Genomic DNA, 20,000 nt, shown 5'->3' on the forward strand with positions numbered 1-20,000 from the left:
GGGAATGCTGGGAATACTGGGAGTACTGCAGTACTACTGGGAGTACTGGGAGTACTGGGAATACTGCAGTACTACTGATACCACTGCAGTAAAAGTACTTATACAGTACTATAAAATACTCTATTACAAGTATAATAACTGCATGAAAATCCTCCTACAGTAAAAGTATTAAGAGAGAGTATTATGTAGTATTACAGTATTATGAGTATTGTGAGTATTGTAGTATTGTGAGTATTGTAGTATTATGAGTATTGTAGTATTGTAGTATTATGAGTATTGTAGTATTATGAGTATTGTAGTATTATGAGTATTGTAGTATTACCTTCTTCTCTTTAGGAGGGATATTCAGAGGATTTCCTTTCTGATCAGCGATCTCTAGGAAAGGAGCCGTGTGAGGATCCTCACTGCCGTCTGAGGAACAGTTAGAGGAACAGTTAGAGGAACAGTTAGAGGAACAGTTCCACAGTTAAAGGAACAGTTCCACAGTTAGAGGAACAGTTAGAGGAACAGTTCCACAGTTAAAGGAACAGTTCCACAGTTAAAGGAACAGTTCCACAGTTAGAGGAACAGTTAAAGGAACAGTTCCACAGTTAGAGGAACAGTTCCACAGTTAGAGGAACAGTTAGAGGAACAGTTCCACAGTTCGAGGAACAGTTCCACAGTTAGAGGAACAGTTAGAGGAACAGTTCCACAGTTAAAAGAACAGTTCCACAGTTAGAGGAACAGTTAGAGGAACAGTTCCACAGTTAGAGGAACAGTTCCACAGTTAGAGGAACAGTTAGAGGAACAGTTCCACAGTTAAAGGAACAGTTTGAGGAACAGTTCCACAGTTAAAGGAACAGTTAGAGGAACAGTTCCACAGTTAAAGGAACAGTTAGAGGAACAGTTCCACAGTTAGAGGAACAGTTCCACAGTTAGAGGAACAGTTTCACAGTTAGAGGAACAGTTCCACAGTTAAAGGAACAGTCCCACAGTTAGAGGAACAGTTAGAGGAACAGTTCCACAGTTAGAGGAACAGTTAGAGGAACAGTTCCACAGTTAGAGGAACAGTTAGAGGAACAGTTCCACAGTTAGAGGGACAGTTCCACAGTTAAAGGAACAGTTCCATAGTTAAAGGAATAGTTCCACAGTTAGAGGAGCAGTTAAAAGAACAGTTCCACAGTTAGAGGAACAGTTCCACAGTTAGAGGAACAGTTCCATAGTTAAAGGAATAGTTCCACAGTTAGAGGAGCTGTTAAAAGAACAGTTCCACAGTTAGAGGAACAGTTCCACAGTTAGAGGAACAGTTCCACAGTTAGAGGAACAGTTCCACAGTTAGAGGAACAGTTCCATAGTTAGAGGAACAGTTCCACAGTTAGAGGAACAGTTCCACAGTTAGAGGAACAGTTAAAAGAACAGTTCCACAGTTAGAGGAACAGTTCCACAGTTAAAGGAACAGTTCCATAGTTAAAGGAACAGTTCCACAGTTAAAGGAACAGTTCCACAGTTAGAGGAACAGTTCCACAGTTAGAGGAACAGTTAACAGAACAGTTCCACAGTTAAAGGAACAGTTCCATAGTTAAAGGAACAGTTCCACAGTTAGAGGAACAGTTCCACAGTTAGAGGAACAGTTCCACAGTTAGAGGAACAGTTAAAAGAACAGTTCCACAGTTAAAGGAACAGTTCCACAGTTAGAGGAAAAGTTCCACAGTTAGAGGAACAGTTCCACAGTTAGAGGAACAGTTAAAAGAACAGTTCCACAGTTAAAGGAACAGTTCCACAGTTAGAGGAACAGTTCCACAGTTAGAGGAGCAGTTCCACAGTTAAAGGAACAGTTCCACAGTTAGAGGAACAGTTAAAAGAACAGTTCCACAGTTAGAGGAACAGTTCCATAGTTAAAGGAACAGTTCCACAGTTAAAGGAACAGTTCCACAGTTAGAGGAACAGTTCCACAGTTAGAGGAACAGTTAAAAGAACAGTTCCACAGTTAAAGGAACAGTTCCACAGTTAGAGGAACAGTTCCATAGTTAAAGGAACAGTTCCACAGTTAGATGAACAGTTCCACAGTTAGAGGAACAGTTCCACAGTTAAAGGAACAGTTCCATAGTTAAAGGAACAGTTCCATAGTTAAAGGAACAGTTCCACAGTTAGAGGAACAGTTCCATAGTTAAAGGAACAGTTCCATAGTTAAAGGAACAGTTCAACAGTTAAAAGAACAGTTCCACAGTTAAAGGAACAGTTCCACAGTTAGAGGAACAGTTCCACAGTTAGAGGAACAGTTCCACAGTAAAAGGAGCAGTTAAAAGAACAGTTCCACAGTTAGGGGAACAGTTCTACAGTTAAAAGAACAGTTCCACAGTTAAAGGAACAGTTCCACAGTTAGAGGAACAGTTCCACAGTTAGAGGAGCAGTTAAAAGAACAGTTCCACAGTTAGAGGAACAGTTCCACAGTTAGAGGAGCAGTTAAAAGAACAGTTCCACAGTTAGAAGAACAGTTCCACAGTTAGAGGAACAGTTCCACAGTTAAAGGAACAGTTCCACAGTTAGAGGAACAGTTAGAGGAACAGTTCCACAGTTAGAGGAACAGTTAGAGGAACAGTTCCACAGTTAGAGGAACAGTTCCACAGTTAGAGGAACAGTTCCACAGTTAGAGGAACAGTTAGAGGAACAGTTCCACAGTTAGAGGAACAGTTCCACAGTTAGAGGAACAGTTCCACAGTTAAAGGAACAGTTCCACAGTTAGAGGAACAGTTCCACAGTTAGAGGAACAGTTAAAAGAACAGTTCCACAGTTAGAAGAACAGTTCCACAGTTAGAGGAACAGTTAAAAGAACAGTTCCACAGTTAGAAGAACAGTTCCACAGTTAGAGGAACAGTTCCACAGTTAAAGGAACAGTTCCACAGTTAGAGGAGCAGTTAAAAGAACAGTTCCACAGTTAGAAGAACAGTTCCACAGTTAGAGGAACAGTTCCACAGTTAAAGGAACAGTTCCACAATTAGAGGAACAGTTCCACAGTTAGAGGAACAGTTAGAGGAACAGTTCCACAGTTAGAGGAACAGTTCCACAGTTAGAGGAACAGTTAGAGGAACAGTTCCACAGTTAGAGGAACAGTTCCACAGTTAGAGGAACAGTTCCACAGTTAAAGGAACAGTTCCATAGTTAAAGGAACAGTTCCATAGTTAGAGGAACAGTTCCATAGTTAAAGGAACAGTTCCATAGTTAAAGGAACAGTTCCACAGTTAGAGGAACAGTTCCATAGTTAAAGGAACAGTTCCATAGTTAAAAGAACAGTTCCATAGTTAAAGGAACAGTTCAACAGTTAAAAGAACAGTTCCACAGTTAAAGGAACAGTTCCACAGTTAGAGGACCAGTTCCATAGTTAAAGGAACAGTTCTACAGTTAAAAGAACAGTTCCACAGTTAAAGGAACAGTTCCACAGTTAGAGGAACAGTTCCACAGTTAGAGGAGCAGTTAAAAGAACAGTTCCACAGTTAGAGGAACAGTTCCACAGTTAGAGGAGCAGTTAAAAGAACAGTTCCACAGTTAGAGGAACAGTTCCACAGTTAGAGGAACAGTTCCACAGTTAGAGGAACAGTTCCACAGTTAGAGGAACAGTTCCACAGTTAGAGGAGCAGTTAAAAGAACAGTTCTACAGTTAAAGGAACAGTTCAACAGTTAAAAGAACAGTTTCACAGTTAAAGGAACAGTTCCACAGTTAAAGGAACAGTTCCACAGTTAGAGGAGCAGTTAAAAGAACAGTTCCACAGTTAGAGGAACAGTTCCACAGTTAGAGGAACAGTTCCACAGTTAGAGGAACAGTTCCACAGTTAGAGGAACAGTTCCACAGTTAGAGGAACCGTTCCACAGTTAAAAGAACAGTTTCACAGTTAGAGGAACAGTTCCACAGTTAGAGGAGCAGTTAAAAGAACAGTTCCACAGTTAGAGGAACAGTTCCACAGTTAGAGGAACAGTTCCACAGTTAGAGGAACAGTTCCACAGTTAGAGGAACAGTTAAAAGAACAGTTCCACAGTTAGAGGAACAGTTCCACAGTTAGAGGAACAGTTCCACAGTTAGAGGAACAGTTCCACAGTTAGAGGAACAGTTCCACAGTTAGAGGAACAGTTCCACAGTTAGAGGAACAGTTCCACAGTTAAAGGAACAGTTCCACAGTTAGAGGAACAGTTCCATAGTTAAAGGAACAGTTCCATATTTAAAGGAACAGTTCCACAGTTAGAGGAACAGTTCAACAGTTAAAAGAACAGTTCCACAGTTAGAGGAACAGTTCCATAGTTAAAGGAACAGTTCCACAGTTAGAGGAACAGTTCCATAGTTAGAGGAACAGTTCCACAGTTAAAGGAATAGTTCCACAGTTAGAGGAACGGTTCCACAGTTAAAGGAACAGTTCCACAGTTAGAGGAACAGTTCCTCATAATAAATAATCCCAGTAGGGAACACGGAGCCCTGGTTCTGATCACCTCTCTCTGACAGGATCTGGAAACCTCTCTGGGTTCTCTGGATGCTCTCGTTGTCGTTCTTCTTCTTCTCCTCTTCCTCGCTCAGCTGCTGCTTCCACTCGGCGTCGCTCACCTTCAGCACCATCATCTTACTGTGGTTCTTTACGCCCTGCTGGTCCAGACGCTGGTCTGACAGGAACCACACACACACACACAATAATAAACACAAATTAAATTAAAATAAAATAAATATAAAATAAACAAAAATAAAAATAAAAAGATTAAAACTAGATAATACAATTAATTAATTAAATAAAACAAAATAAAATAAACAAAAAGAAAATTTAAATAAAGCAAAATAATTAAAAATAAAATAAAAATAAAAACAGAATAAAATGAAACAAATAATAAAATAAAATACTCACATTTATTAATTAAATAAATAAAACAAAAGAAAATAAACAAAACAAAATTAAAATAACATAAATAAAATAAAATAATATAGAATAAAAAATAAAAATGATGGAATAAACAAAATAAAATAAAAACAGAATAAAATGATAATAAAATAAAAATAGAATAAAATGAAATGAAACACCACCAAATATTCTGAATTTTACTTAAAAAAGAAAAGAAAATTATATTAAATTGATTTGTTTTTTTACCTGCACACAACGTTTTGCCGTTCAGGATCAGTTTGATGTATTTGAGTCCGTACTCGTCTCCGATCCTGCAGCAGGAAAACACAGCAGCAGGGTTCACTCACCTTCATCCCTCCTCCTCATGTTCATCATTAAAAGCTCATTTATTAAAAGTGAATATAACATGTGAGCACCTGTCCACCACTTCCTGAACCAGCACGTCCAGCCTCGTCTCCAGAAAGTTCTTCATCTTCGGATCCTGGACAACAAACACGTAGACGTTTATATATATATCAAATCAACATATGAACTACTAAAGTGAGTTTTAATTGAAGATATTAGGACAGAAACAGTTTGCAGCTGCAGAGTCTTTGATAATTCTCAATACACAAACACAGGAGGGACAGAAATATTGATTATCAGCTTTTGAAGTTACTGATAATATTGATTTGAGCTGATAAACATGAGAAATAACTGGAATCATTTGAACATCAGATAGAAGCTGTTAGTATGAACCACGGCTGCAATAATCAGTTCACTACTCACTATTACACTTATTTAACAACTATTTAGATAATGGATTCTTTTCTTCATTGTTTAAGAAGAAAAGTCCAAATTCTCTGATTCAGCTTCTTTAATGTGAATATTTTATGTAAACTGAATATCAGGCTGGATTTTATAGACAAAAGAAGTGAAATAACCATAGACTGTATATAAAATGGACGTAACATCGGTGACGTCACCCATTGGTTTGTGGACTGCTGCTCGGAGGCCAATAGTATCGGATCTGAGCAGCGCCATCTTGAACATTTCAGGTGCATGCTGGGAAAAATAAAAACAGGGATTCTACTTATATGGGCATCAGGAGGAGCATGAGGTGCCCTCCTGAACCTGTGAACCAATCAACCTGTCAATCACCATGTAGCCACGCCCTAATGCATACCCTGCTTTATCGTCACATATAAAACCAGGGAGGCCAAAATGTCCCAAATGAACATCATACTGCATTGAAGAAGGCTTTAAACTAGCGATTGAGACCATAAACACATTTTGAAAACGTTTACTGAGGTTAGAAATCAAGTGAGAAGTTGGTGAATTCTCCATTGACTTGTATAGAGACGGAAGTCCTTTTGACACCAAAACGGTCGCCCCCTGGTGGCCTTTGATTGGAATGCAGTTTTATGTTACTTCTGCGTTTGCCTCATTTCAGAGGACCAGAACTCCCCGCCTGGTACTAACCGACAGACTCAGCAGCAGCCCTTCCCATTAAACCCTGCTCAGACTATAAGAACCTTCTTGGTGTCTCGGGGCAGCAGCAGCTCCAGCGTTGCAACGTTAGTTTCTCTGAACGTTTTGTTCCTGTTTCCTCTCTTCAGAGCCTGAACTCTGATGGACTCCAGAGCGCCTCCTACCTCGTCCTCCGGCAGGAGCAGCATGGGCACGTAACGCTCCACCAGCTCCTGATAACACACAGTAGTATTATTATTATAACTAAATGTGCTTAAAAACAAGTAAAGATCATATTTAACATTAAATATAAACAAATAGAATAAAACATAAAATAAGAAGATGTTACATATAAAAACATATAAAACTAGAAGGTGAGAAGGTATTACAATAACAGTAGGGTAAGAAGTACTGTGTTGTTATTGTCTGTGCTGGTCTGTGCTGGTCTGCGCTGGTCTGCGCTGGTCTGCGCTGGTCTGCGCTGGTCTGTGCTGGTCTGCGCTGGTCTGTACTGGTCTGCGCTGGTCTGCACTGGCTTGTACTGGTCTGTACTGGTCTGTGCTGGTCTGTGCTGGTCTGTACTGGTTTGTACTGGTCTGTGCTGGTCTGTGCTGGTCTGCGCTTGTTTGCGCTGGTTTGTACTGGTCTGTACTGGGTTGTACTGGTCTGTACTGGTCTGTACTGGTTCTATGCTATCTGACCTTCATGTGCTGGGTTCCCGGCTGGTTCTGCTCATCGGTGTACGGCGGGTTCCACAGCTGGATCTTCTCCTGCTTCAGAAGGATCTTCAGCTTGGCCTCCGTGTTCTGCTCAGCCATCGTGTCTGAAACACACGACAGAAACCGTCTATATATATGTTGTCTCAGGTGCATGCTGGGAAAAATAAAAACAGGGATTTTACTTATATGGGCATCAGGAGGAGCATGAGGCGCCCTCCTGAACCTGTGAACCAATCAACCTGTCAATCACCACGTAGCCACGCCCTAATGCATACCCTGCTTTATCGTCACATATAAAATCAGGGAGGCCAAAATGTCCCAAATGAACATCATACTGCATTGAAGAAGGCTTTAAACTAGCGATTGAGACCATAAACACATTTTGAAAACGTTTACTGAGGTTAGAAATCAAGTGAGAAGTTGGTGAATTCTCCATTGACTTGTATAGAGACGGAAGTCCTTTTGACACCAAAACGGTCGCCCCCTGGTGGCCTTTTGATAGAATGCAGTTTTAAGTTACTTCCTCGTTGGCCTCATTTCAGAGGACCAGAACTCCCCGCCTGGTTAAGACACAAAACCCTCATTTAAATACTGCTGTCTGCACCTGTTTTCATTTACGCAGTTATTCTGCAAAACGCACGTAAACTAAACACGCAATGTATTGCACTGTGCTCGCTATTTAGTTCCTTTATTTGGGATCTTAGTAAATCAGACCCTTTGTGAACTATTATTTGTATTACTTTGAGTTAATGCTGATGGTGATAATATGTATGATAGTGACAATGGTGGCAGTGTGATGATGATGATGATGATGATGATGATGGTGATGGTAATATGAATGATAATATATTTATATATACTACACAGGATCACAGGTACAGAAATGTAAGTTTATTGGGAATTAAATAAGTGTAAAGTTCATCCTGCTCCTTTGCAGAAGAATCTCTTTGTTTGCTTCTTTTATTTGTTTGATTCTTGGTTGATTTTATTTTTTCCTTTTGGAATTGTTGGAATTGAAATTGTTTGTTTATGTCTGAAATAATAAACATTAACATAACAACACAACAATGTTTATTTTCGCAGCTTTAATGTGAAGAGATAATTATTCAGTGTTCAGACTCATGTGAACATTTATTTATTTGAGTGTTTTTCATGGTTGTGTTGACATGATTAATAACGGAGGCACAATCAGAGGAAGTTTACAATAATAAACGTGTTTAAATTGAATAATATTAATATATAATATTAAATAGACATGAAATGATAGACTCTCAGGTCATGTTTTCACCTCATATAAACATTAATGCCTCTTTCTTATTTTAAATCTATCTGTGTCAAACATCAAATACCAAACTTTAAGAATGAATGAGTCTGTTTATTCTCTGTACAGTTTAATAAACTTAATTAATAAATATATCTGCTGTCATGTTTGATAAACTGATTTAAACTCACATCAGCTTTAAAACATGAAACTAAAAACTGCTCAAAAGTAAAGTGACGCCAGCTGACTTTAACCTGGACAAACTCAAATTAAACAGATTCATATTTTATTGTCAGTTTCAGTATTTTTAATATAATTAAATTAATAGTTTTTAACATTTTTTTGTGAAGGAACTAACTTACAGCTCAGCTAGCTAACATCCGCTAGCTTCAGTCACAGATCGTTTATTCTCTATAAAATCTTTCTGTCAGTTACCTCTGAGACAAAAGACGCGATGACAGAGAGATAATGTGTGTTAAGGCTCCGATATTCCTCCGGTATTCCTCCGTTAACCCTCCGTTATTCCTCCGGTAAGCCTCCGGTAAGACCGTTGCTGCTGTTGTTTTCGTCCGTTTGTTGTTTCGGGGAAAGATGTGCTGACAGCGGACAGACGTCTCACTCTGACCGCATTTTCTGACCCCGGCTACGTAACCAAGTCTACGTAACTCACGTCTACGTAACTCACGTCTACGTAACTTACGTCCACAAAAGGCAAGGGGCAACTCAATGTGCTTTACATAAAAACAAACATTTAACAGTAAGAATTGGAAACAAAAAACATATAAACATGCAATTTGAAAAATAAAAATGAAACCCAATAAGAGTGAAAACATGGAAATCCCACTAATAATAATAATAAAAAAACAAAGTACAGAAAAATAGAAAGAGATAAAAACTAGACTAAAAGCATAAAATAATGTTTTGTAATAAAGTCTTTAAAAGTAGAAACAGTCCAAATGAAATATTACAATTTAAAGTGCTTTTAAAGAGCTCGATCATAAACTCGGGAGAAGAGAAAAGTTTCAGTCCAATGTTCTTAGTAATGCACGATCTTTGATACTCTACGGCGTCCAAGGAGGGTCAAATACGGTTTGACGCAGTTTCTCTGAAGGTAAAATAAAAAGGCTGAAAATGATCCATATTAAATAATGAATAAGTAATTATAAATATAAACAAATACAGACATATTTTTAAAATATATATTAAACTTGAAACATTAAAAATAAATATATGAAATAAAGTTTCTTATTCAAATAAATAATTTAAAACTCCCAGCTCATTATTATGACATTTTATTTAATTTTGCTTTTTTCTAAATATATAAATTAATCTGATTACAGATTTTTAAAATTAGATTATATATATGTGTGTGTGTGTGTGTGTGTGTGTGTGTGTGTGTGTGTGTGTGTGTGTGTGTGTGTGTGTGTGTGTGTGTGTGTGTGTGTCTTATGTATTTATAAATTAAATAAATTATTTTTTGACACTTTGGTTCTCCATAAGAAAGAAATCCATGTTTAATAAATCATGTTAATTTGGAACAAGAGTAAAAAAATCTGATTTGTTGTTTTTGGGCTAACCCTTTACTGTAGTACAGTTAGAGGTACTTGTACTTTACTGTAGTACAGTTTGAGGTACTTGTACTTTACTGTAGTACAGTTAGAGGTACTTGTACTTTACTGTAGTACAGTTTGAGGTACTTGTACTTTACTGTAGTATTTCCATGTGATGCTACTATTTACTCCACTACATTTATTTGACAGCTTTAGTTACTTTTCAGAAGCAGATTTGACACAATGGATAATATAACAAGCTTTATAAATACAACACATTGTTAAAGATGAAACCAGACAGCAGTGTGTAGTCGGCTCACATTTCAGATGTCTATGAGTTGTTAACAGCTCCACCAAATAGTGATTTTTCCCTCTAAACTTCTCACATGCTTTCATTTCAATAAATGTTCAAATGATCCAATATTTCAACATATGATTAGAGAGAGCATACAGTCTGTGTGGACAAACTAAAAGAAGCAGTGCAGATATCAATGAACTTTATTTGAAGTGAACACTTGTGACATAACAACTGATTCATATGAGCAGATTTGAAAAATGTTGATACAGTTTTGTGATTTATTGATTTTAATGCAGAATAAAAAAGCAAATTTATAAATGTTTTATCACCTGAATCATTTAATATGTGAACTATGTGGTGTGAACCTGGCACACAGAGTCACAGAGCTGACTGGTTGTTAACAGACATAATATTCACTGTTTCTGAGAGGAATGATGTTTGGGACTCTGTGAATCTGTTCACGGTGGATCATTGAGGATCATTGAGGATCATCGAGGATCATTGAGGATCATTGAGGATCATCGAGGATCATCGAGGATCATCGCGGATCATCGAGGATAATCGAGGATCACTGAGGATCATCGAGGATCATCGAGGATAATCGAGGATCATCGAGGATAATCGAGGATCACTGAGGATCATCGAGGATCATCGAGGATCATCGAGGATCATTGAGGATCATTAAGGATCATCGAGGATCATCGAGGATAATCTAGGATCATCGAGGATCATCGAGGATCATTGAGGATCATTGAGGATCATTAAGGATCATCGAGGATAATCGAGGATCATCGAGGATCATTGAGGATCATCGAGGATCATTGAGGATCTCTCAGAATGACGAGTACATGCCGAGCTTCTTGGCTGCCTCAGAGATCCTCGGGGCCTTCCTGTTAGGGAAGGGGTAGTAGTTCTGGTTCGCGGAGGAGCCGACCCCCCCGAGGCTCAGCTGCCTGGTGAACCTCGGCCCCAGACCCGAGGACTTCCTGGAGCTGCTCCAGGCCGCGCCGCTGCTGCTGGTCTGTAAGGTTGCAGAGTGGTTCTCCGTCAGGTTCGAGCTGCTGCTGCTGCTGCCATCAGGGCTGACGGCCGAGTATTCGGGAGAGTCACTGAAGGAGCCGCAGACGAGGCCGTCTGGAGGATCTTCTCCTCTGGGATTCTGCTCAGAGGCTTCAGGAGAACCAGGAGCCTGGACTGGATCCATCCCAGTCCCATCAGCCTCAAAGACATCATCATCATCATCATCATCATCGTCGTCCTCTGTGCAGGTGCTGCTGACCGAGCTGCGGTGTGAATCTGATGTTAAACCCAGAGAGAGTTTCCTGCATCTGGACTCCTCAGAGGAAGAAGACCCACGCCTGCTCAGAGAAGACGACAAGGAGGAAACAGTCAGCCGAGACTTCCTGTGTGTCGGCTGATTAAAGGTCTGGAGGTCTTTCTGGTCTAATGTTACTGATGGTCTAATGATGGTCTAATGATGGTCTAATGTTACTGATGGTCTAATGTTACTGATGGTCTAATGATGGTCTAATGTTGGTCTAATGATGGTCTACTTTAACCCACCGGCTGTTTGTTGTCTCTGAGGAGGAAGTAGGAAGTGAGATGCTGATGGTGGGGCAGGAGCGGCGGTGGAGGCTCAGGTGGACGTGCCAGGGGTCAGGGGTCGAACCCAGTGGTGACGGGCTGCTTTTTGGTTCCCATGACGACAAACCCTGAGTCACGGAGATGATGTTGACGGCCTCCGACAAGTCTTCCGAGACTGAAAGAGAAAGTAAAGTGTAGTACTACTATTAATACTAATAATACTAATAATAATACTACTAATACTACTGCTACTACTACTACTACTAGATTCATTAAGACCATTTAAATGTACTTTAATGTATATTCTTCGTATATTCTTGACTGCAGACAAACATATTTATTCACAGAGCTTCTTCTTCTCAACAATAAACACAGACTCATTTCCTGTTTCCTGTTTTTGTGACTAAAACAACTTCAGCTGATTTCAGGTGAACGAACAGCTGATTTCTCACCTTGCTTGAACAGCAGAACCTGAGTGTGCTGCTTCTGTCGCTCTCTGCTGCTCCTGTACTGAGCTGTCAGAGCAGAGATGTCCATGTTCCTCCTGTCCTCCTCTTCCTCCTCCTCCTCTTCCTCCTCTCTCACCAGCAGCCGTTTCTTCCTGTTCGTACCTGCAGAGGACATGCGAGACATGGTGACCTTTGACCTGCACACACCTGCAGTCAGCGCCCAGTTTATCAAACATGTAATGCAAAAAGGATCAGTTTCTGATGAAAAAGGACCTGTGTGTGTGTGTGTGTGTGTGTGTGTGTGTGTGTGTGTGTGTGTGTGTGTGTGTGTGTGTGAGTGTGTGTGTGTGTGTGTGTGTGTGTGTGTGTGTGTGTGTTACCCTGCAGCAGCTCCCCGCCGGGCGCCACACAGCAGCAGCAGGAGCAGGACATCCTGTTGGCATCAGCAGCAACACACCTGCTGCAGGTGTTTAATTCTCCGTCCAGCAGCTGCAGGAGTGACGGTGCGTTTAAAGACCGTTCAGAAAGCTCCGACACGCCGAAACATCGTCTTCAAATCCTTCCACACGCATCCAGATCTCATTAAACTGCAGAAAAGAAGAATTTAAACGCTGATAGCGAGCAGTGAGCTGAGAGGCAGGAGGCTGGACTGATGAACACACACACACACACACACACACACACACACACACACACACACACACACACACACACACACACACACACACACACACACACACACACACACACACATTAATCTGTGACTTTCATTGGTGTGTAAACAGTGAAGGACACTGTGTTGACCTTTCCATTGTTACAGTCTGTTTGACGACTGAAGAGCAAACAATGAAACGTTGGTTCTTTATTTTATTAGTCGAGAAGAAATAATATTAAACTGGTTCATGAAACTCTGACTGAGCAGCAGGCCAGAGATTTCCCCATGGAACTCATGTTCATGCCTATATGTACCAGTATATACCAGTTTATACCAGTTTATACCAGTATATACCAGTTTACAGTTTATACCAGTTTATACCAGTTTATACCAGTATATACCAGTTTATACCAGTTTATACCAGTATATACCAGTTTATACCAGTTTTTTACCAGTTTATACCAGTATATACCAGTTTATACCAGTTTATACCAGATTATACCAGTTTTTTACCAGTTTATACCAGTTTATACCACTATTTATCATTAGTATATACCAGTTTATACCAGTATATACCAGTTTATACTACTACATACCAGTATATACCAGTTTATACCAGTTTTTTACCAGTTTATACCAGTTTATACCAGTATGTATCACTAGTTTATACAAGTTCATACCAGTTTATACTACTACATACCAGTATATACCAGTTTATACCAGTATATACCAGTTTATACCAGTATATACCAGTATATACCAGTATATACCAGTTTATACCAGTATATAATGGTATATATTACTTTATACCAGTTTATACCAGTTTATACCAGTTTATACCAGTATATACCGGTATATACCAGTTTATACCAGTATATAATGGTATATATTACTTTATATCTTATCAGATCACAGCTCACACTCTGCACATGCTCAGTCTGACCACAGCTTCAATTATAAGTGTTCTGCTAACGAGATAAAATCTCATTATTATAAGATAACAAGTTTTAACTGGAAAATAAATCAATAACATTCTTTTTAAACAGTGGCACAAATGCTCTTCCATATATTATGAATCTATAATAGATATATAAATGTTTTAAAATCAATGTTCTCTCTAATCTGTTTTTAGTATTAAAATAATTATGAACATTATGAGCATTACTGTGGTTGTTAGTTGTGTACTGTGAACATGTTTCATGTAATAATGTGTAACATGTTATTTAGTCATTAACTCCTCTGTGTGTGTCTCTTTAAATATTTAACCCTTCCTGCTCCGCGGCTCAGTGTGTTTCCTCCTCATGGCTGCTGCTGCTGGTACTGGTGGTACTGGTGGTGGTACTGGTGGTACTGGTACTGGTGCTGGTGCTGTGTACCTGGGCTTTGACTTCAGCACTCAGCAGGTAAACAAACCTCTTCCTGACTCAGCTGCTGACGTACAAGCTGCGGGTTATCACGCAGACGCAGAAGGAGCGACGGCGCGCGTGTGTGCGTGTGTGTGTGTGTGTGTGTGTGTGCGTGTGTGTGTGTGTGTGTGTGTGTGTGTGTGTGCGTGCGTGTGTGTGTGTGTGTGTGTGTGTGTGTGTGTGTGTGCGTGCGTGCGTGCGTGTGTGTGTGTGTGTGTGTGTGTGCGTGCGTGTGTGTGTGTGTGTGTGTGTGTGTGTGTGCGTGCGTGCGTGCGTGCGTGTGTGTGTGCGTGCGTGCGTGCGTGCGTGTGTGTGTGTGTGTGTCTTTGAAGTATTTTAAACGTTAAAAGTGAATTTTGAGTGTTGGAGTTTCAGTCAGTTTGAGTATGTGAGGTTTCCGGTGATCAGCTGACAGACTTTGGACCTGCAGCTGTTAATAAGTACTAACACACTTTACTGCAGTTAAAGTACTTCATTCATGTCAAAATACTACAAGACAAGTAAATGCATGAAGTCCTCCCACAGTAAAAGTACTGCAATATTATAGTGATGTAGTATGCAGTATTACAGTAAAAGTACTGCAATATTATAGTGATGTAGTATGCAGTATTACAGTAAAAGTACTGCAGTATTATGAGCGATGTAGTATGCAGTATTACAGTAAAAGTACTGCAATATTATAGTGATGTAGTATGCAGTATTACAGTAAAAGTACTGCAGTATTATGAGTGATGTAGTATGCAGTATTACAGTAAAAGTACTGCAGTATTATAGTGATGTAGTATGCAGTATTACAGTAAAAGTACTGCAGTATTATGAGCGATGTAGTATGCAGTATTACAGTAAAAGTACTGCAGTATTATAGTGATGTAGTATGCAGTATTACAGTAAAAGTACTGCAATATTATAGTGATGTAGTATGCAGTATTACAGTAAAAGTACTGCAGTATTATGAGTGATGTAGTATGCAGTATTACAGTAAAAGTACTGCAGTATTATAGTGATGTAGTATGCAGTATTACAGTAAAAGTACTGCAGTATTATAGTGATGTAGTATGCAGTATTACAGTAAAAGTACTGCAGTATTATAGTGATGTAGTATGCAGTATTACAGTAAAAGTACTGCAGTATTATGAGCGATGTAGTATGCAGTATTACAGTAAAAGTACTGCAGTATTATAGTGATGTAGTATGCAGTATTACAGTAAAGTACTGCAGTATTATGAGTGATGTAGTATGCAGTATTACAGTAAAAGTACTGCAGTATTATGAGCGATGTAGTATGCAGTATTACAGTAAAAGTACTGCAATATTATAGTGATGTAGTATGCAGTATTACAGTAAAAGTACTGCAGTATTATGAGTGATGTAGTATGCAGTATTACAGTAAAAGTACTGCAGTATTATAGTGATGTAGTATGCAGTATTACAGTAAAAGTACTGCAGTATTATGAGCGATGTAGTATGCAGTATTACAGTAAAAGTACTGCAGTATTATAGTGATGTAGTATGCAGTATTACAGTAAAAGTACTGCAATATTATAGTGATGTAGTATGCAGTATTACAGTAAAAGTACTGCAGTATTATGAGTGATGTAGTATGCAGTATTACAGTAAAAGTACTGCAGTATTATAGTGATGTAGTATGCAGTATTACAGTAAAAGTACTGCAGTATTATAGTGATGTAGTATGCAGTATTACAGTAAAAGTACTGCAGTATTATAGTGATGTAGTATGCAGTATTACAGTAAAAGTACTGCAGTATTATGAGCGATGTAGTATGCAGTATTACAGTAAAAGTACTGCAGTATTATAGTGATGTAGTATGCAGTATTACAGTAAAGTACTGCAGTATTATGAGTGATGTAGTATGCAGTATTACAGTAAAAGTACTGCAGTATTATGAGCGATGTAGTATGCAGTATTACAGTAAAAGTACTGCAGTATTATGAGCGATGTAGTATGCAGTATTACAGTAAAAGTACTGCAGTATTATGAGTGATGTAGTATGCAGTATTACAGTAAAAGTACTGCAGTATTATGAGTGATGTAGTATGCAGTATTACAGTAAAAGTACTGCAGTATTATAGTGATGTAGTATGCAGTATTACAGTAAAAGTACTGCAGTATTATAGTGATGTAGTATGCAGTATTACAGTAAAGTACTGCAGTATTATGAGTGATGTAGTATGCAGTATTACAGTAAAGTACTGCAGTATTATGAGCGATGTAGTATGCAGTATTACAGTAAAGTACTGCAGTATTATGAGTGATGTAGTATGCAGTATTAGAGTAAAAGTACTGCAGTATTATAGTGATGTAGTATGCAGTATTACAGTAAAGTACTGCAGTATTATGAGCGATGTAGTATGCAGTATTACAGTAAAGTACTGCAGTATTATGAGTGATGTAGTATGCAGTATTACAGTAAAAGTACTGCAGTATTATGAGTGATGTAGTATGCAGTATTACAGTAAAAGTACTGCAGTATTATAGTGATGTAGTATGCAGTATTACAGTAAAGTACTGCAGTATTATGAGTGATGTAGTATGCAGTATTACAGTAAAAGTACTGCAGTATTATGAGTGATGTAGTATGCAGTATTACAGTAAAAGTACTGCAGTATTATGAGTGATGTAGTATGCAGTATTACAGTAAAAGTACTGCAGTATTATAGTGATGTAGTATGCAGTATTACAGTAAAGTACTGCAGTATTATGAGCGATGTAGTATGCAGTATTACAGTAAAGTACTGCAGTATTATAGTGATGTAGTATGCAGTATTACAGTAAAGTACTGCAGTATTATGAGTGATGTAGTATGCAGTATTACAGTTAAAGTACTGCAGTATTATGAGTGATGTAGTATGCAGTATTACAGTAAAAGTACTGCAGTATTATAGTGATGTAGTATGCAGTATTACAGTAAAGTACTGCAGTATTATGAGTGATGTAGTATGCAGTATTACAGTAAAAGTACTGCAGTATTATGAGCGATGTAGTATGCAGTATTACAGTAAAAGTACTGCAGTATTATGAGCGATGTAGTATGCAGTATTACAGTAAAGTACTGCAGTATTATGAGCGATGTAGTATGCAGTATTACAGTAAAAGTACTGCAGTATTATAGTGATGTAGTATGCAGTATTACAGTAAAAGTACTGCAGTATTATGAGTGATGTAGTATGCAGTATTACAGTAAAAGTACTGCAGTATTATGAGTGATGTAGTATGCAGTATTACAGTAAAAGTACTGCAGTATTATAGTGATGTAGTATGCAGTATTACAGTAAAAGTACTGCAGTATTATGAGTGATGTAGTATGCAGTATTACAGTAAAGTACTGCAGTATTATGAGTGATGTAGTATGCAGTATTACAGTAAAGTACTGCAGTATTATAGTGATGTAGTATGCAGTATTACAGTAAAAGTACTGCAGTATTATAGTGATGTAGTATGCAGTATTACAGTAAAAGTACTGCAGTATTATAGTGATGTAGTATGCAGTATTACAGTAAAAGTACTGCAGTATTATGAGTGATGTAGTATGCAGTATTACAGTAAAGTACTGCAGTATTATAGTGATGTAGTATGCAGTATTACAGTAAAGTACTGCAGTATTATGAGTGATGTAGTATGCAGTATTACAGTTAAAGTACTGCAGTATTATGAGTGATGTAGTATGCAGTATTACAGTAAAGTACTGCAGTATTATAGTGATGTAGTATGCAGTATTACAGTAAAAGTACTGCAGTATTATGAGTGATGTAGTATGCAGTATTACAGTAAAAGTACTGCAGTATTATAGTGATGTAGTATGCAGTATTACAGTAAAAGTACTGCAGTATTATAGTGATGTAGTATGCAGTATTACAGTAAAGTACTGCAGTATTATGAGTGATGTAGTATGCAGTATTACAGTAAAGTAGTGGTTTGGTCCTCTGACTGATATATTATTATTATGACATCATTAGATTATTAATAGTGAAGCATCAGTGTTAGAGCAGCATGTTACTGTTGTACTATGTTTAATAGCAGTTATTAAAGCAGCAGGATGAACTGATTATTGATTATTGATTATTGGTTATTGATTATTGATTATTGGTTATTGGTTGCTTGTGTTGCAGCTGAAGGTCGTGGCCATCGATGGAAACCTGAACGTGCTTCATCAGAATAATGTTCAGTTTGACTCTGAGCTGCCTGAGTTCAGGTATGATGTCATCATCAGAGCTGCACACATGTAACCTGCAGCTATGTTAATATTCACTTACTTTATGTTTGTGTGTAATATGAAAAGTTCTGCTATCGATCGAATGATAGAAGAAGAAATAATTAAAAGATGAATTGATGATGAAAACAAGAACAGGTTTAAATGTCTTTATATGAGCTTGTTGTGTTAAACATGGGATCAATAATATCTCATGTGTATTTTATTTAATATGAAATAATAATAATATAATTAATATAAAACTAAATGAGGGAGTTTAATGTGTGCAGGACTCAGGGAGGAGTTCATATCCAACCTGACAGATTGACCGTCACCTCACCTGTACTGATGTGGGTCAAGGTACGCACACACACACACGCACACACACACACACACACACACACACACACACACACACACACACACACACACACACACACAGAAACGCACACACACACACACACACGCACATACACACACACACACACACACACACACACACACACACACACACACACACACAAGACAACCAGTCACATCGCAGCCTGAACACACAAACACAAACCTGCTAGAGGTCAAAGGTCAGCTGATGAGTTCAAACTTCACCTGGTGAGTTTCAGCTGAATCACCATGACTGTGTGTGTGTGTGTGTGTATGTGTGTATGTGTGTATGTGTGTGTGTGTGTGTGTGTGTGTGTGTGTGTGTGTGTGTGTGTGTGTGCAGGCTCTGGACCTGCTATTGGACAAGATGAAGAGGGCGGGGCTTGACTTCTCCCGGGTCAGAGCGCTGTCAGGCAGCGGCCAAGTGAGACGAGTTTTAATTGATTCATATTAAAGTTGATACATCAGTAAGTGATGTTTTATTAGTGTTCATGTGGTTCAGTTTAAATTTAAAGGGTTAAAATATGAAAATAAACCAACACTTATTGTTACTGAGCCTTATTCTGAGACTTCTGACCAATGTGAGGAGAGTTTAACGTTTCCTGTTTGTTGCCGTAGCAACATGGCAGCGTGTTCTGGAAGAGAGGAGCATCCCAAACACTCAGAGACCTCGACCCAGAACAGAGCCTGAACCAGCTGCTGCAGGTCTGAGTGTGTGTGTGTGTATATGTGTGTATTAATGTGTGTGTGTGTATTAATGTGTGTATATGTGTGTGTGTGTGCAGCACAGCTTCTCGGTCTCAGACTCTCCAGTGTGGATGGACTCCAGCAGCACTCAGCAGTGTGCTGATCTGCAGTCGGCAGCAGGAGGAGCTCAGAGTCTGGCAGAGATCACCGGATCCAGAGCTTACGAGGTTCTGTCTGTTTAAACTTTATTTAAACTTAACACTTACAGAACATCATCACTAATGTCTCTGAGGAGAAATAAGCGTCAGTTTAACGTCTGGAAACATTTTAAATCTCTTAAAGAATAAAACCGGATTTATTATTATTTTCTATCTGCAGCGATTCACAGGAAACCAGATCGCTAAGCTGCTGCAGAGCCGACCGGACCAGTACCAGGACTCTGAGGTCAGCACCTCACCCTGACCCCTGACCCCAGAACACCTCACCCTGACCCCTGACCC

The 20,000-nt window shown here is 38.8% G+C and overlaps 3 protein-coding genes across 3 annotated transcripts in view; 1 reads left to right on the forward strand and 2 right to left on the reverse strand.

Moving 5' to 3' along the window:
• The window catches only part of nub1 (negative regulator of ubiquitin-like proteins 1), a 17,098-nt gene extending 8,246 nt beyond the window's left edge, over positions 1-8,852 (reverse strand). Inside the window, exons 1-7 of the mRNA XM_062441286.1 lie at positions 8,718-8,852; positions 7,004-7,125; positions 6,368-6,535; positions 5,270-5,334; positions 5,100-5,164; positions 4,456-4,623; positions 323-411 (exon numbers count right to left, since the gene is read on the reverse strand). Of these exons, the coding sequence (XP_062297270.1) occupies positions 323-411; positions 4,456-4,623; positions 5,100-5,164; positions 5,270-5,334; positions 6,368-6,535; positions 7,004-7,120 (672 nt within the window). The 5' untranslated portion in view covers positions 7,121-7,125; positions 8,718-8,852. The remainder of the gene's footprint in view (positions 1-322; positions 412-4,455; positions 4,624-5,099; positions 5,165-5,269; positions 5,335-6,367; positions 6,536-7,003; positions 7,126-8,717) is intronic.
• A 2,110-nt stretch (positions 8,853-10,962) lies between these two features.
• LOC134002170 (uncharacterized) lies at positions 10,963-12,832 on the reverse strand. Its single transcript, XM_062441455.1, has 4 exons — positions 12,544-12,832; positions 12,167-12,325; positions 11,694-11,889; positions 10,963-11,488 (listed from the first exon to the last, which is right to left on the reverse strand). Exons 1-4 carry the CDS (start codon positions 12,593-12,595, stop codon positions 10,963-10,965), a joined length of 933 nt encoding a protein of 310 aa, XP_062297439.1. The 5' UTR covers positions 12,596-12,832.
• Positions 12,833-14,103: 1,271 nt separating this feature from the next.
• Positions 14,104-20,000, forward strand: part of xylb (xylulokinase homolog (H. influenzae)) — a gene marked incomplete in the record, with an annotated part of 13,604 nt that continues 7,707 nt past the window's right edge. The window contains 7 exon segments of the mRNA XM_062441288.1: positions 14,104-14,221; positions 18,353-18,435; positions 18,723-18,792; positions 19,157-19,237; positions 19,432-19,518; positions 19,599-19,727; positions 19,879-19,944. Of these exon segments, the coding sequence (XP_062297272.1) occupies positions 14,120-14,221; positions 18,353-18,435; positions 18,723-18,792; positions 19,157-19,237; positions 19,432-19,518; positions 19,599-19,727; positions 19,879-19,944 (618 nt within the window).

Source organism: Scomber scombrus, chromosome 20 (genome assembly GCF_963691925.1).
Source record: "Scomber scombrus chromosome 20, fScoSco1.1, whole genome shotgun sequence".
Taxonomy (NCBI): Eukaryota; Metazoa; Chordata; class Actinopteri; order Scombriformes; family Scombridae; genus Scomber; species Scomber scombrus.

Excerpts from the sequence above, each read along its gene's own strand:
- LOC134002170 (XM_062441455.1), bottom strand. The coding sequence starts at position 12,595 with ATGTCCTGCTCCTGCTGCTGCTGTGTGGCGCCCGGCGGGGAGCTGCTG. Across the intron at positions 11,890-12,166 it reads GGTTCTGCTGTTCAAGCAAG|TCTCGGAAGACTTGTCGGAG; the intron begins GTGAGAAATCAG and ends TTTCTCTTTCAG. Across the intron at positions 11,489-11,693 it reads TCAGAGACAACAAACAGCCG|GCGTGGGTCTTCTTCCTCTG; the intron begins GTGGGTTAAAGT and ends TTCTCTGAGCAG.